This window comes from Varanus komodoensis, unplaced genomic scaffold (assembly GCF_004798865.1).
Source record: "Varanus komodoensis strain SLA01 unplaced genomic scaffold, ASM479886v1 scaffold5, whole genome shotgun sequence".
NCBI classification, from domain to species: Eukaryota; Metazoa; Chordata; class Lepidosauria; order Squamata; family Varanidae; genus Varanus; species Varanus komodoensis.
This window is the reverse complement of record NW_025336087.1, coordinates 36,081,779-36,098,239: the sequence shown is the minus strand read 5'-3', so window position 1 is coordinate 36,098,239 and position 16,461 is coordinate 36,081,779. Positions and strand designations below refer to the sequence as shown.

Below are 16,461 nucleotides of genomic sequence, written 5' to 3'. Positions count from 1 at the left end.
ACAAAACAATTGCATAAATCAAGTTATCAAAGGTAGTTTAGTGTCACTGCCTTTCTGGGTGATAGACATCAAGGAAATGAATAGCCTGATGCACAGCCTAAGCCTCAATACACCTTTGCACTTACTGATCCTTCACACTAACTCATAGAGGGTCCATCCCATAGCTCTTGTGTATAACTCAGTGTATGATTCAGCGCTAGTATGCAACCAAGAACTTTTATCCAAAGCCAATGAAATGAACAAGATTGTTCTATTTAGGAACAGCAATTGGCAAGTCATGAATGATGATCAACAATCCAAGTCTGACCTACAGAGGATTCTAGACCTGTATCCAGTAACATTAGTCTGGATCCAGACTCGGTCATACCTAGTGTAGTTCCACTGGAATGAATGAATTTAACTTAGTCAGAGATGTACCATGCATCTCAAGGGGCCTACTCCTAAGTATGACCAAATCTGGATTGTTATTAACTGTAACTGATTTCAGTAGTGCTTAAGCACATATAACTCAATATATTATTACAGCATTAGCACAAAAATCAGGCACAAGCAGTAGATGACTAAAAGAATAGTGCAAAGGATCTGTTTATCTGAATTACTACAAATGTTATGAAAAGTGCTTTTAAATTTGTTGTTATTGATGTGTATTCTATTATATTGTACTGCATGGTATTATTTAGTTAATTAAAAAAAAACTAGTGGTCCAGTCATTGGAAGGTGGAATCAGAGTTCTGTAGACTTGCAAAATGCAATATCTGTTTCTTCACATTTATAGGAACAAACAAACAAACAAACAAACAGGTGCTTTAACTGTCAATGAAACAGGAAATCAGAATAGTCCTTTAAAATCTTTTTGACAGAACTTTTTTTAAGACAATAAAGGGCATCTAAGTGAAGGACATCTAATATTACTATACCGTATTCCTTCCTATTCTTAATGCTCCACCTAAAGATACATTTTCAGTAATTTGCAAGCTCATACAATATTGTATCTGATTCATGGCTCCAAACTGGGTTCACAAACTCATCAACTGAGGCCATGGTCATATGCGATTCTTCCACTGTAGTGTGGTATGTCAGCTGGTTCCATATTACCTTTGGTTAAATGAAGAAATGCTTTTATGCAGTTGTAACAGGCCTCAAACACAAGTCTTCCTCTGGAATGAGAATACGCAGTTTTATTCTTGTATAAAACAAATGCTGGGGTGAGTGAACACAGCCTAACTAGGTGTGAGGACAGAAACAAAGGGTAGAGATCTGAAAAATTCATGATCTGAAGCAAACTGAAAGCTTAAATATTATATTAAGTATGAAATTGAAAAGGCTGTCTTCAGCACACCACGGATCCACATAGTATATACTATTGCAACTAATGAAAACAAGATATAGTCATAATATAAAACCTGCAATTTAATGAATCTCACAAAGATTATGGACTCTCAAGTATCCAGTACATTAAAAGATATCTAAATCATGAGTGTTATCTATATCAATAGCATCTTCTGGATCCAATTTCATTTCACCGTGTCCTTCCTGTAAGTCATCCAGAGAAGCGAGAGCTTCATTTGTATCACTAGCAAAAGTCTCTCGAGAGGCATCATCATATTCTTGAAGGTTAAGCCCTTTAATAGCTTTCTTCATCTTTTTCCCCAGGACTTGAATTCTCCTCTTCTTTGCAGCTTTTTTGTTCTCATACTCCTTTTGGTTTTCAGTATAGAATATTTCCTTCAAAGAGAATTTTAATACCCCATGAAGTACTAAAGAATAATAGATAAAGTCATTTTTTAGAAACCACCAGCTGTCTTAACTAACCTTTAAATTAAGGATTAAAGCTACCTTCATAACAAAGAAGAAAGGTATTTTTGATGAATGTTATAACCTTACACAGAATTGCTACAACAAATTTGAAAATTAATTTTTCTGCTTCCAAAAGTGAAAAGAATACCCTATTTTAGGTCTGTCTATTTACAATACTGAAAGAAAGGGATTCTGAAAATTGACTTATCACTATAATATCAAAGGTAGAAAGAGAGACTGTAGCTCAGTGGTAACGTACATGCTTTGCGTGTGGAAGGTTCCAGTTCGATCCCTGACATTTCTAACTAGGGCTGGCAAAACTCCACAGCCAGTATTGACAATACTGGACTAAATGGGCCACAGGCTAAAATAATCTTTGCAGGCTCTTGCCTGGGTGTCCCAACCCACCATGGTGAAATGGGGGCTATTAGAGAAAGAGTTCACTCAGTTATGGTCCCTAATGTGTGGAATGTCCTTCTCTGGGATATCCACCCAGCATCTTCAATGTATACATTTGAATACATTGAAGCCTTTCCTTTTCTAGTTGGCATTTAACCTTTAAGCTGCTGCTTCAATTATTAATTTTACTGCAGTCTCTATTGTTTTTAATGAATTAACATTGTAGTTTACTTTTAATTGTTATTTAATTGCCATTTGGATTTTTATACAGTGGTACCTTGGCTCACAAACTTAATCTGTTCCAGGACTCTGATCGTGACCCAAATTGGTCGTGAGCCAAGTCAAATTTTCCTGTAAGGGTCAATGTAAATAAGGTTAATCCATTCTGCAACTATTTTTCTTACTCACAAAAATTTGAAGCAAAGTGACAAAGAACAACAAAGATCGCAGCCATCTCCCCCCACCCAGGTATCATGCGGGGCAGTGTGGGAAGACGGGCGCGCTGGGGGGGCGCGCTCAGGCAGGGAACATGGGCGCAATTGTGGCCATCTCCCCCCTAGCATGACTGCGATCACGCCTGTACAGGGAAGGTGGGCGCACTCGCAATTGTCACCTGATGAAGAGTTCGCGACCTGTGGCAATTTTTTTATGAAATTTCTGTTCGCAACCCAATTTGGTCATGAACTGAGGCGTTCGTGAGCCGAGGTACCACTGTACTAGCAAACCACCCTGACAGCATCTTCTGGTTGGATGGTATATACAAGTAATAAAGAAAGAAACAAATAAAATAAAAGCGTCTTTTGTTTTCACAGCCCTAAAGGCTCCATCATTCTGTATATCCTTGGGCATTGTATTTATATTAACGTGGACTTGGGCTGTACAGTAAAGCATCTAATAACTATGAAATGCTAGGTTTGCTTCTGTGCTTCATTTGTGCTAGTAATTCTCTCCAGAGATAACAATATTAAGTGATCATAAAAAGCCAAATCAAACAAGGTAGACAAGTTAAATTTGCATGCAAAACTGCAAATGCTGAAATTATGCAAGAGAAACCTGGTCTGTAACAGTAATGACAATAAAATGGAATTGCATAAGAGTAACAGCATGATCCTATGGTACTTAGACACTGTCTAGTGCAGGGGTCTCAAAGTCGCGGCCCGCGAGCCAATTGCCGGGACAGGCAGGGCACGGGGGAGGGGCCCTGCGGCCCTCAAAGTGCCGGCGGCGCCCGGGCCGGCCTCTGGGAGCGACGCGGGATGAGCGGCCCACCACCACCACCACTTGATGTGGCCCAGCCTCACCCAGACTCTACTTCCAGCGGCCCCCAGGTAAGTTGAGTTTGAGACCCCTGGTCTAGTGTCATACAACTGCTCAGGTTCTCAGATCTGAGGTTAGAAAAACACTCTAATCATGAATCTGGGAATCCCCAGTTTCTCTCCCACTGCTGCAGCTGGTGAAGAATAACTGCAGTGGCTCCTTCTATGATGAGTACCAGCAACCCTGAAAAGGGGTTTGGGAGTAGCAGAGAAACTAGTGCCACCAAGTTATGGCATATCTTGGTAGTGTCTCACCCTCCTTTTCTCTGCCTCCAAAATGCAATGCTTAGTTTGGAGGGTTATACACAGCCCCACCAGAAGGCAACTGGACTAGCTTATTGAGTCATATTGTTTCACAGGCAACAGCTTATTTCAGAAAATGTATAAAGAGAAGTGAGAAGGTAGTTATAAGAATAGTCAGAAAATTCTATTTAATAGATGATCTAAAAGTGATCTAAAATATGCTTTTTAATGAGGCTTATAAAAATGGCCATTATTTACCTTGATTTGTTCTCCAGTTATGCTAGGAGTGTTTTTCAGCAAGTTTAAATAGACTCCTCCTGGTGTTCTTCTTCTACTTCCATTCTGTATAATAGGAAAAAAATAGATTAAATATGTTGTTGCTTAGAATCTCAAATATTTATCTGAAGATAAGCAGAGACCTTTTGCGGTGAAAAGATTAGTTACCTTTAAAAAATGCATTAGGATGTATAGGATCCATCTGTTGAAAGATTAACAATAAAGTCTAAAAACTCTTGTTTGAGGAACCAAGAATTCGAAGATGCAAAAAAAATAAAAAATAAAATTATGGTGAACATTGCTTTGTGATACTGGAACCCTTGCCTAGTTGTTGCTATCTGCCGCAGGAAGAGGGCAGGGAGAATTTTTCATATTATGTCTCTGCCACCATGCAATGCCCCCTGCTGATACAGAGGATCCACTAACCCACTAACCATGGAAAACAGAATAGGAGAGGCACTGAGGGAAAGGGCTGAAATTAATTTTCTGCATCCTGTGCCAATGCTGCTCCTGAGTTCAACTCTGGATTCTGCTCAGAATAAACCTAAAATAATATTCTTCTGGCTAGGGATGTGGAAAGGAACAGAGGTGGTGTTGCTCAGACAGCTCTCCAAGGGCATGCTTGAGTGCATATCAAGCCATCTTTCTTCTCTCTGCTGAGTACTGATTTCAGTACTTACACATCACATTTACATCTTGTTTCTTTGTATATCAAATTTTCTCATATTATTCATCCTCTCATGTCACTTTATTCTAGGGAATGTCCTTATAAATCCAGTGGCATGACTTAGTGGCTATTAAGACCCCCTTTCATGTATTTTTCTCCTAAATTCTGCTGTGTGAATACTATTAATATTGTTACATTATTCAAGTAACAAATAATGCAGAAGATGTTCTTAATGGATACCACTGTACAACTAACATGTTTGCAAGGATGCACAATGACATAAAGAACAATTCCAGTATGAAAGGAAATGTGGGTGTGTGAGATATGATGGGTGATGGATGAGGAGGTAAGGAGCAATTCCATGCAAACAGCAGTCACAATGTTGCATTTGCAGAATTTCCAACTACTTATATGCATGTCTTGCTGAATCAAGGAATTTTGTCTCTTAAAAAGAATGCAGTGTTAAGCATGGTAATATTTCATCTCTACATTAAAACTGCAAGCAGTACTTCACATTGGTTGTTTTAAATTTCAGCAACATTTTTTTCCCAAACATTACAACTAGTCCCAAATTGCTTTCTTCTGAGCAATGACTGCAAAAAATGAAGTGTATTCAAGAACTGACCTTTAACCTGCCCCAGCTCACCCTATTTTCACCCTCACTGCCAGTGAGGCAATCAGGTCAGTGGGGCTTTCTGCAAGTGGCCACAGAAGACCTCTGGCAATATACCTTTCTCTCCGCAGGTAGACAGGTAATCATGATATGACAGGAGAAAAATGATTATTAGAAAATCCATGCTATGGACATTTTATGAAGGTTGGGCTCTTGAAAGACAAACAAAAAAAATTTGAATAATTACCCTATGAAAGAATTGTGAAGTATTATCTAAAATTTAACCAACAATTAGTATTTTTAAATGTAATGGCCCTAAGTTTTTAAATGAATCAGGAGCAGGTATACACTCTCCCATGTGCACCCACACACATGGATTCTGCACAGTTTCTCTCCTTGGATTTTTCTCTCTCTGGAAAAATCAGGGTTAGCTTACAGATAGTTACTTTAAAAAGAAAAATAAAACAATGTGGCTCTAACAAATTAAAAAACAAAAGTTGATTTTTAATCGTGTAGGCTAAGTAAGCAGCAGGCCAATTCTTTGTGTATTAGCAGCATCATGCCTCATCTGACAATGTTGGACAAGTGTCAAGCAAGAGATAATCAACTGACAATATCTGACTAGCCCAATTAACCAACTTGCCAATCTTAGCATAGATAAGGCATGCAATGCAGGTTAATGCAGCAGGATTAGAAAGGCATCTGATGCAAGTTAATACACTAGGATTAATCCAAACATTCCAATTTTTCACACCAGTATTTACAAAACTACAGCCACACCTGCTCTGGACACCTTGCAGATGGGAGAGAGCAGGCAGGCAAAGGACCCACCAGGTATGGTTGGCAAGGAAGACTTCCTATTTTCCGCAGCCATGGCGATTGGCACTAGTTAATGGAGCCAGGTTGGATAAGGCTAAGAGTAGATACAATGATGGCAATAAACAGGGCAACACGACCTGTGATGGGGTGGTGGGGTTGGGTTAGAAAATGATTTGTCCCTTCTGCCTGTCTGAATAGTATTAGCTAAAGCTGTAATCATAGCAACAAACTAAACAATCAGTTATTTCTTACTATTATGAGAAGGCCTCCATTTTGTTCCACTTCAGCAGTTTCCATTAATAGTTCAATAGATTTTTTCTTTCCAATGATTTTTACTACCCGTATAATCAGATCCTTCTTTGGTTCACAAAGCCTAAAAGGAAAATAAAGTTCTATTAAAAGAGGCATTTTTTTCATTTTGTATGAGTTTGAATGACAGAACACTTTCATAAATAAATCAATATTTACTAGTTTTACTACTGTTTGACATTTACTTGTTACCAACAGCATGATGACATCAGCTTTAACATCAGAGGAAAAAATATCATGGCTGAAATCCTATGCACTGTTCACCTGTAACAGCATTCCATTGAATATGCTGGGATTTACTTCAAATAAACATATACAAAACTTGGGCAAATCTTCTTTGTTTTTGCCGGTTTGATTTTCACAAAAGAAAAAGTAAAGTTAATAGATGGTAGATATGGATGTGCTAGTGAATTTTGGTGATTTGTAGTAAATAGGCAGGTAATTGTGACTCCTAGTTGCTTAGTGATAGCAGCAAACAATTACTCTTCCCACCCACTCCTAAATGATAATTTCCAATATACTGAAATTAAGAAATTTTGGTGTAGCCAGGAGTGGACTTTTTTGCACGAAAAGACTATAGGCTCTATTAAGTTTTGGTATGCAAACAAATCCCTCAGCTTATAATTTGTTAATTATTAGAGCATTTCTTGTGCATCAGGCTGATTGGTGGATCTTAGTGTTCTAGGAAAAAAATAAACTTAGGTTCTGCCCACCCCTGCTATACACATAAGAAATAGCTCACTTTGAGTTTAATGGCACTTACTCTTAGGTAAGTGGACAGCAGATTGCAGCCTAAACTTACTGCTAATATTAGAATATAATTTAATCATTTTTAAAATGCATGAGCATTATGCAACATTTTACATCTATAATAAATCAAAATGTGTTTGCATGGCCTAATGAAACTCCACAATTACTTTATCATTAACCAATGTGGATTGTCCCATGCTATAGAATCTAAAAGGTAAGATGCACAAGTAGCTTACTTGCTGATGGGACACCTTTATCCACTCCTATTCGTCTTGGTGAAGGGCCATAGCATAGTTGTGCAGAAGGCACCAAGTTGAATCTCCGAGTAGGGCTGGAAAAACTTCTGTCTGAAACTCTGTGGAGCCGTTACCAGTTGCTTTTGACAATACTGGGCTAGAGGACCAATGGTCTAACAGCGTAAGGCATCTTGCTATGTTTGTATGGACAAAGACTCATGGGAATCCTTTTCCCTCATAATCAGATCAAAGTATAAGGGGATGTCATGTCCCTTTCTCCCAAAGTGTATACATTCAAGATACAACAGTTGCACCTTTTAAAACCCATAGAAGAAACTCTACAACTAAACAAGATAAGCAGTATTAAAACACATTATTAAAGTATGTACAAGCATGACAATCACAATACAATGGTACCTTGGCTCATGAACTTAATCCGTTGTAGGACCCTGGTAGTGACTCAAATTGGTCGTGGGCGTGCTTGGGGGCGGGGGGAGATGGGCGTGCCCGCGATTGTCACCCAATGCAGAGTCTGTGACCTCAGGCAAAATTTTTGTGAAATTTTGCTTGCGACCCAATTTGGTCCTGAACTGAGGTGTTCGTGAGCCGAGGTACCACTGCACTTTGTACTGAAGAACAGAAATGACATGAACCAGGTATAATTTTGGCTCCTATTGATAATATACTAAGCTCCATTTCTCCCCTCAGCTAACACACAAGAATCCACTGCCCTGGTAAAGTGGAGTTTTGTCACAAACCCTGTTTAGACCAATTATTTAGATCAGTGGTTTTCAACTACCAATTCCGCTGGTCCATGGGGTGGCTGCCTCCCGCTCGCCGTGGACTGGCATGGGGGCTGGCTGTGCTCTACCACCTCTTTTTTAGTTGGCGTCACTTTTGTGGGGGACCAGGAAAGAGAGAGACAGTTTGGTGGAAACTGGCTGGGAGTCACTGTACACTGATTTCGGTATTTTGTCCTTTTGTTGACTTTTTTTATTGCTTGGTATCTGGTTGGGAGAATTTTAATTTTTGGGTATTGTGTTTGGAAACTAATACACAGAATACTGTATTATGTGAATGGTGTTTTTTTGTTTCTACCTCAGTGGTCCCTGGGGTGGTTTTCCTGTTTTCGCTTGTCCCCAGCTGTGGAAAGTTTGAAAACCACTGATTTAGACTATAGAATTGGACTAAGAACAAATAATGTAGTACTAAAATAGGAGTGACATGCATTCATAACTCCCCATAAAAAGACAATTCTTTTAAGTTAGACTTATATAAAATAAGGTCTGTTCCAAAGCTATGAAGAAAAAAGAGCCATGAGCAAGTTGGAATGGCCAAATTTTGCAGACAGCACTGGTGTTTCTGTTTCAGTGCAGAGGATTAGATCCTCAGACCCTGTACTTAAACTTGAATTACTCTGTCTGGATTTTAACTTCACTAAGCATCCTAGTTATTGCAAGTTACAAACTGGGGTTGTTCCTGTATATAAAGAAGCAGACTGTGTATAAACTAACCATTAAGGGAGCTCAGGTTAGCAGGGTGAGAATGACCCAAAGACTTATTTGCTTCCTTTACTTCCACCCTGCACAGCTGTGAGGAGGAGCTTTGAAGTATTTCCTTCTATATTCTGTGATCTCAGTTTAGCATTTTGTTCAAATCCTAATAGTTAATGTTAACTACTGTCTAACCTCATCCCAGGGTGATTTTCCTACGCCAGGTCCACATGTTGTTAATTCACATGTAAGTGCAGATACAATCTAGTCCTTCTCAAACAGTGGCACCTACAGGGTAGTAAACTATGCCTGGAAATTTTAGTCACCTGCCTTTTGCAGTTTTCATTCTATAAATCAAAGTATCACAGACCATAAATCTATTGATTTTTGCTGTTGTGTTGCTTTGGACCCCTTTAAATCCAAGTGGACAAAGAGATGTTATACTTATTCAGTATACTCACATTATGGCTTTTGTCTAATACCATACAACTAGTTAATTTTAATAGATCAAAATCTTACCGGTAGGCAATTTCATCTGCCACTTTTTCCTCAGGATCATCTTCAGTAATTTCATATCTCCCTTTATAAATCATTTCTTGTCTTTTATCCAATCTGTCCTTTATAGGGCGTTTCCGTTTCAAGTGACCTTGTCCATTTTCCTCTTCTTCTTCCTCCTCCTTTGATGTCTTTTTGCCACTCTGCATATAGTCATCCAATTCCTTGTCTAACAACTCAACTACTTCTGTATTAGATTGATCCCGCATCTTTTTTGCTAACAAGTAGTTGTAAGTCTCTGATGCCCGACTTCTGTCAATGCTTCCTTCCATCCCCAGAATCCCAAGTTCTGAGGCAACTTCATCTTGATTCTGATCCTGAAGTACTGTACACCAGATGTTGTTGATCTTTTTACCCCCTACAGTTATCTGTTTTGGAGGATTTGGGCCAAACTGGAAAGGTTCTGGTTTAGGCAGAGGAAGGTTAGAACATTTCTGTCGCTTTCGCTTCCACAGACAGTTATCTTCATCTGAATCTGAGAAACTCTCATCACTTGAGTCCAGGTTTTTGGTTGTCCGATAAGAGATGCTTGGTGCACAAGGTGAAATGCTGTTTGGAAATGATCTAGCTGAGCTGTAGGTATCATGTTGTTTCTGAAATTTTTAAAAAAACAAACAGATAATACTTTTAATTGCCATTATATGCCAGCCCCAAAAATCTGATATTGGATACAAAACAACTCAATGCAACTGATATTTAATCATCCCTCACTGTCTCACCCCCATGAAAGTAGGCAGAAAATTAAAATATTTTTCAGGCAGGATGAGAGCTGGTTACTATCTTATTTGCATATAATCCTTTATGGAAGGAGTGAAACATGAAAGTCTATCTGACCAAGTCACCACCTCCATAACAACAAAGCCCTCTCACCTTATTCTAACAAGACAGAGGACAGGAGCACAGGGCCAAAGTCATAGGACAAAAGTGGGAAGTTGCGTGTGATGAGGGTGGGGACTGCATACCAATCTGCAGGGCTGAAAGCTCTTCTCTTTCCCTCCCACCCTGTACAGTTGGTTGTTGTGGATGGACAGATCACTCTGGCCTGAGTCTGGACTGATTTCTTGAAAAGGATTTTTGAAGTTAGGATAAGTGATGCACAGAGTCCTAAACTGCAGGTTGCTTATTCCTGTATTTCATATCTAGCACTCTGGTTCTTGTTCATGTTAAGCCTGATGATTCACAAGAATCAAGGGAACTCACCTGGCACTAGCACTGTCACTTTTTTGCTGCCAAACAAATAAGTACATATTTTTCCAGGTATTTGGGTGTTTGTTATGGCCCAATTGTCATGGACTTCTTTTGTGGTGTTCATACCAGGTTCTGAGTGGGTTAGGGATGATAACCTTTCATATTACATCATTTTAACATTATATTTTTATGGCATTTATTTTTATTTGTATGGTTTATACTAATGTTGGGATTGCTATTTTCCTGTTATATTAATCCTGGATTTCTGTATTGATTGAGTACAAGTCAAATGTAGAATGATTTTTACAGTGGGGAGCTAACAACAATAAATAAAATAAGGAATTTTTGTGGTGCTCCAGTCTGAACTAAACTCAACTAGTACTAGCTTTCAAAATTACTTTCACTCTGTAGTCTTCTAATATGGTATAAGAGTTTTCATTCACTTCTATTGCACTGTGAATTAAAACATAAAGAATGTAGTTCCTATGCATGCTTAGAAAGAAAAAGTACTAAAACTCCAAACATTCCCATCAGATTTTTCTATTAAGCATGCATAACTGTGCCCTAAAAATGATTCAAGACAATACTCAATTTATTACTATTAGTTCTAAAATATTGTTAGTAAACAGGAAGCCTGTGAAATCGACAATGGTTTGTGGCTTTGGAATGTAAATACCTCACAAGAACTGAATTGTAGCACTTAGTGTAGTACCTAAAGCACTATTCTTGAATGTAGATATCCAATTCCTATTCGGACAAAAAGCTCACTAAAAGGCCAGCAGACTTTGCAGAAGTACAGAACTGGCCTGAGCACATCCAGTGGCCATGAAAAGCTGACAGACTACTGAAGAAAAAACGGAAAGCTAGGAATCTGAATGGAGTATCTAGAAGAGGTCAAGGCTAAGGGAGTACTGAACAGGCACGCTGTGCATTTCAACCTTTTCTTCCAGGCTCCTCTTGCCTTAACATTCCAGAAGATTTCATTTTTGCAATGAAATAACTCAAGGAAGAACTGGGAACATTCCACAACTCTGGTTGTGGAGGGCATCTAATAGGAGTATAAATTCATCCATGTGTGATGACTAATTAGTAGGAAACCAGCGGTAAAACACACAAAACGTAATACTGTTATCTGTAATGCTTAAGCTCAAGTCAGATGTTTTCTCCATAAAAACATTATCTCATACAGAAAAAATAAGTTTATTTTTTATAAGGCTTAAAATTAATTGCGACCTGAATGACTAAGAGCACAGTCCTATGGCTGCTAAATGTTGTCTAGGCAGCCACAGAATAATCTGAAGTCCTAGCTCTTGGAAGTGCTGTGAGATTGGAGCTGGGGCCTCAAATTCAGAGCACCTTCCTCTGCTTGGTTCTCCTCATGTGGACTGTGGGACCAGTATTTAAGGGGCATGGATGGGAGACATGAGACGTCACTATCCTGTGAGGAATCCTGTTGGTTCTCTGGCTTCTGATCTCATGAACTACTGTAAAACAGGCTACAGCTGTGTAGCATTTTTCAACACCTTCAGGATATCAGAAACATAGCTAGTGCCATGTATCATCAGGAAAAATAAATATATGAACAAACAATATTTTCATATCTATTAGAGTAAGAATTTGTCCACACATTACATACATTTGTTTTTTCTTTGGTTACAGATTAGAAACAGAAGTCGGCTTTCAGACTCCCTTCGTCATGTTATCAAATATTTAATAGCTTAAAGGATATTGGATTGTGCAACAATCAAACATTTAGCAAAGTTCAAATTATCAAATTCTGTTTATCAAAATAAACATTTAGCAAAATTCAAATTATCAGTTGGCGCCAGCACCCCACTCATTTTATAAAAGGTGCTGCTATTTAAGACCAAAAGAAGAACCATGTTTTTGACACCACAGAACATCTCCCTTCCTCCTTGCCCCATTACTTGTATAAAAATCATGAGAAGGCAAGAATCACTGGAGAAGACAATAATGTTTAGGGAAAGACTAATTCCAAGATGGATTGATTCCATAAAAGAAGCCACAGCCTTGAATTTACAAAAGCTGAACAGGACTGTCTAGCACAGGACATTCTGGCAGGCATCCATTTATAGGACTGCCATAATCAGAGGTATGAAGAGTAAAATCATATGATTCTATTTCCATTCACCTGGGAGTAAGTGCCACTGAACTCAATAGTAGTTACTTCCAGCTATGTATGTACAGGATTGCACCGTAAAAAGACTAATGTGATATGAAACAGCAAGCAAAGTGAACATGCATGTCATTTTAATCTAGACAGCAATAATCTAGATAATTTTGCATTTGGACATTGTGGGAGGGAGAAGCAGGCATCTAGGACCCATTCTTATCAGTTTACACATTCTTTACACATTATATATATTTTCTTGGTCAGCTTACAGCAATTCAGAGTGACCAAAAGTGGCCATGCATGTTGCTGTTGAAAAGGCCAGCCTGACCTGCCTTTCTAACCGAAATAATTTCCAGTTTAATTAGGATAGTTAGTGTTTGTTCTGCATTCACTATTCTTAGCAAGAGTGCAACCAAATTTCCCTTTAGTTTTACAAGTTCCTAAGATTATCTTAATGTCAGGGTAGTTAAATATTGGAGATGTTTCTTCAAGTAACCTGGTTCCAAGTTGTTTTGTGCCAGTTCACATGTAAAACACTTAGGGTCTATTCAAACATAGTGTACAGATCTGTATGCTTTTGCTCCCACATGCATGGTGTAAAGACATGTCCCTATCTAAGTCATTCTTAGTTTTTAAAATATTTCCACTTCTTGGGGCTGCAGATATACAAGAAATGTGTAACGGATGTACATGGTATGTCTTATGTATGTATCATACTTCTACATTTCCTACCTTTGAACCAGAACTAAGCCACAGAGAAATGACATTATCTTGTTAGTTTTTATAGTTTCATAGGAAATACTTTGTTAAAAGGAATAATGCTAGAGTCTTATACAAATTACTGAGCCATGCCAAAAGTTACTATAACCTAGGTCAATCTGATGAATGCCCTTCACTGTTTTATATATAAAAAATAGCTGCCAAACTTGGAAATGAAAGATGCAGTTTCTTTTTATTTTAGTTTCAAACACATGTCACCTGACAAATTTGGCATAGCATGAAAGCTTCTGTAAACAGTTTTTATACAAGCGAGTCTGCTGTACTACATAACACCATTGTGTACATCCCCACCCCGCTACACTTAATAACAGAGAAAAGCAGAACAGATCTAAATACAGACAGCAAGTATTTTTAAATCATTGCCATGGCACTTCAGTAACTGTTACATACAAAGGCATCCCATACCAGCACACACGACTAGAAAGTCAGTATACTTCATTGGATAGACAGCTGGGTGAAATTCAGGGAGAAGGTGAATCCCACCCTCCCATGAAAAACTTGCCCCTTGCTTGCTCCCTATAGCTATTTTAGAAAACTGCAAGTAACCGGTAGCATGTTGCCATGGCAGGTACCAAAATAGGCCGTTCATTTTGTATAGTAACAGCAAGTTCATTCCTTAAGTAGGTATCCTTAATTAGCCGAAATGCACCACACACACCAGGGAAGAATCAGCAGGCTTGCAGGTATGCAGAAGTGCAGAACACGTTTACAAGAAGGAAAAAATAATTATAGGGAGCCAAAAGTAGTGGAGAACTGGAAAAGGCATGGCTGGCTGACACCTTCGACTAGAACCCCTCGTACTGCAACACTCTGTTGCAGGCTCCACTCACCTACTCCATTATCTAAAAAGAAACCTTTGAAGCATCTTCGGTTTCATCAGGCAAGCACATCAGTGCGTGCCGGCAAAGGCTAAGCTACTACAGAGTTTCCCCCAGTTCAGATTACCAGGTCGAGAGCATCAAGGGGCTCCTGCATGCTTTTAAAAGTCGCGTTTCCCCACCGGCTGCTTTTTTACCCTTCGGAACTGTACAGAAAAGTGCAGCCGGCATGCAACCCCCGCTAGTTCTGGTTCACTGATAGCAAGGGGACCTACTCCGAAGGAAGCGTGCACAGGCTAGGGCAGGCGTGCAGGCGCCCTCCGGAGCTCTAAACCTCCCGGGCCGGCGAGTAGTCGCCCCCGCCCCCCGTCTTCTTCTCCCCTGCCGAGGGGGAGGCTTTGCTGCCGGGGCCACCAGGGCCCAGCCCAGGCAGAAGCAGGCGAGGAAGCACGCCGCAGGCAGGAGGGTGGGGGCGGACGAGGGTCTGACCTGAGGGGGGCTCCTCGCCGCGGCGGAGATGGGCATTTCACAGTCGGACTCCAAAATTTCGCCGTCCTCCACGTCCTGCTCCATCCCTCGAGCCTCCAGCGCCATCTTCCCGCCCCTTCAGCAGCCGCAGAGCGAGGCGAAGCCCGCGCGCGCTCGTTGCCTTCCGCAAACAACGAAAAGCAAAACCTGAAAGCCCCGCTCCCCGCCCACTAGGACTACAGTGACCATCATGCTTTGCCCTGGAAGTTAAAAAAAAAAAGGGTGAGAGAGGCTGCCGGGGAGGGAAATGATGTTTGTTATCGCTGTGAGGCATTTTGGGAGTTGGAGTCTTTTATCTTCAAACGCCCTTCATGGTGATCGAGAATGAACATCTGGATTGCCCATTCAGGGCTGTTCAAGGCCGGATCTTTAAAGCTTGACAATAGATCAGGATCACGTCAGGTTTTAAAGCCTCGAACTGTTGGTTGTGAGAAAGCTTCTTGCCCATCTTGTAATTTATCAGGGACTCTCCCGGAAATTCAAACGCAAAGGCCAGAACTGGAAAATCAGGCGGCTGGAATTATTTTACAAACCCAGAAAAGCGCAAAGCAAAAGCCCGTGGGTGATAAAGAATTATCTGTTCCCATTCCTCACTGCTCTATGTTGATCCAAAGGTGCGCTTTCTGTGGCGGTTGGGTGTTGGGCTTCCAGATTATGCCACTAATGGGAGCCTTTGCTGAGAGTGAGGATGTCCGGAGCTTGTGGGTCCGGGCTGCTGCTTCAGCTCTGAGCGGGCGCATGGCTGCACCCAGCGCAAATATTAGCCTCGTGCCCGGGAGGGACTGCCTGCCATATGCAGCAGCTTGCACTTACTGGCAACACTGGTAGCAGCCCCAGTACCTTCACTGTGTGTTGCTTCCACCAGAAACCGAAGATGCCCTTGTTTATCCAGTGATTGCCCTGACCTCTGCCTTTGTCGGCCACCCTTGGTTATTTTAATAAGATTTTACTGTTTTTATCATTCTTTTATAGTTTCAGTGATTGGTTTTATTGTATTGTAAAGTGTATTTGGGATTTTCTTTTAAAGTAATGTGGTATAGAAAAAACCAGAAATAAATGCATTCCAGTTGCACTCAAGTTGCACTCAAGTCTGGAAGGAAACAAGTTGCTGACTCCTATATTAGGGGGAGCTGAAAGGATTCTGGTGGGCCAGCATATATGCCTGTGAGTCTTGTCTGCTTGGAACACTTACAGCTGCCACTAGGAAGTTGATATTTTGAGAAATTCCACCAGAATGGCAAAGGCGTACTTGGTAGATGTTTCCCAGCTTACAGACAGGGAACGACTGGTTGCCAGCAAAAATGGATCACCATGAAGAGATGTAAATGCAGGGAGGGAGGTCCACAGTAAGCCCAGAAGCCAACTGTGTTCCCATATCAATTTAGGCAAAACTATTGGAAGACATAATAAGAGTTATCATCCATTCCCTATCCAAACTTCATGAATCAAACACACTGGTTTCCAATATGCAAAATAATAAACGGGCACAATTTGACTTACAAAATGACAGTGTTCAGGGACCAATGGGAGAACAATTCCA

The 16,461-nt window shown here is 40.1% G+C and overlaps 1 protein-coding gene across 1 annotated transcript; it reads right to left on the bottom strand.

The window, feature by feature from the left end:
* Nucleotides 1-1,158: 1,158 nt before the first annotated feature.
* Nucleotides 1,159-15,066, bottom strand: PHAX (phosphorylated adaptor for RNA export). The gene is made up of 5 exons (XM_044446742.1): nt 14,883-15,066; nt 9,438-10,066; nt 6,383-6,503; nt 4,014-4,097; nt 1,159-1,725 (listed from the first exon to the last, which is right to left on the bottom strand). Exons 1-5 carry the CDS (start codon nt 14,985-14,987, stop codon nt 1,456-1,458), a joined length of 1,209 nt encoding a protein of 402 aa, XP_044302677.1. The 5' UTR covers nt 14,988-15,066; the 3' UTR covers nt 1,159-1,455.
* Nucleotides 15,067-16,461: the final 1,395 nt, after the last annotated feature.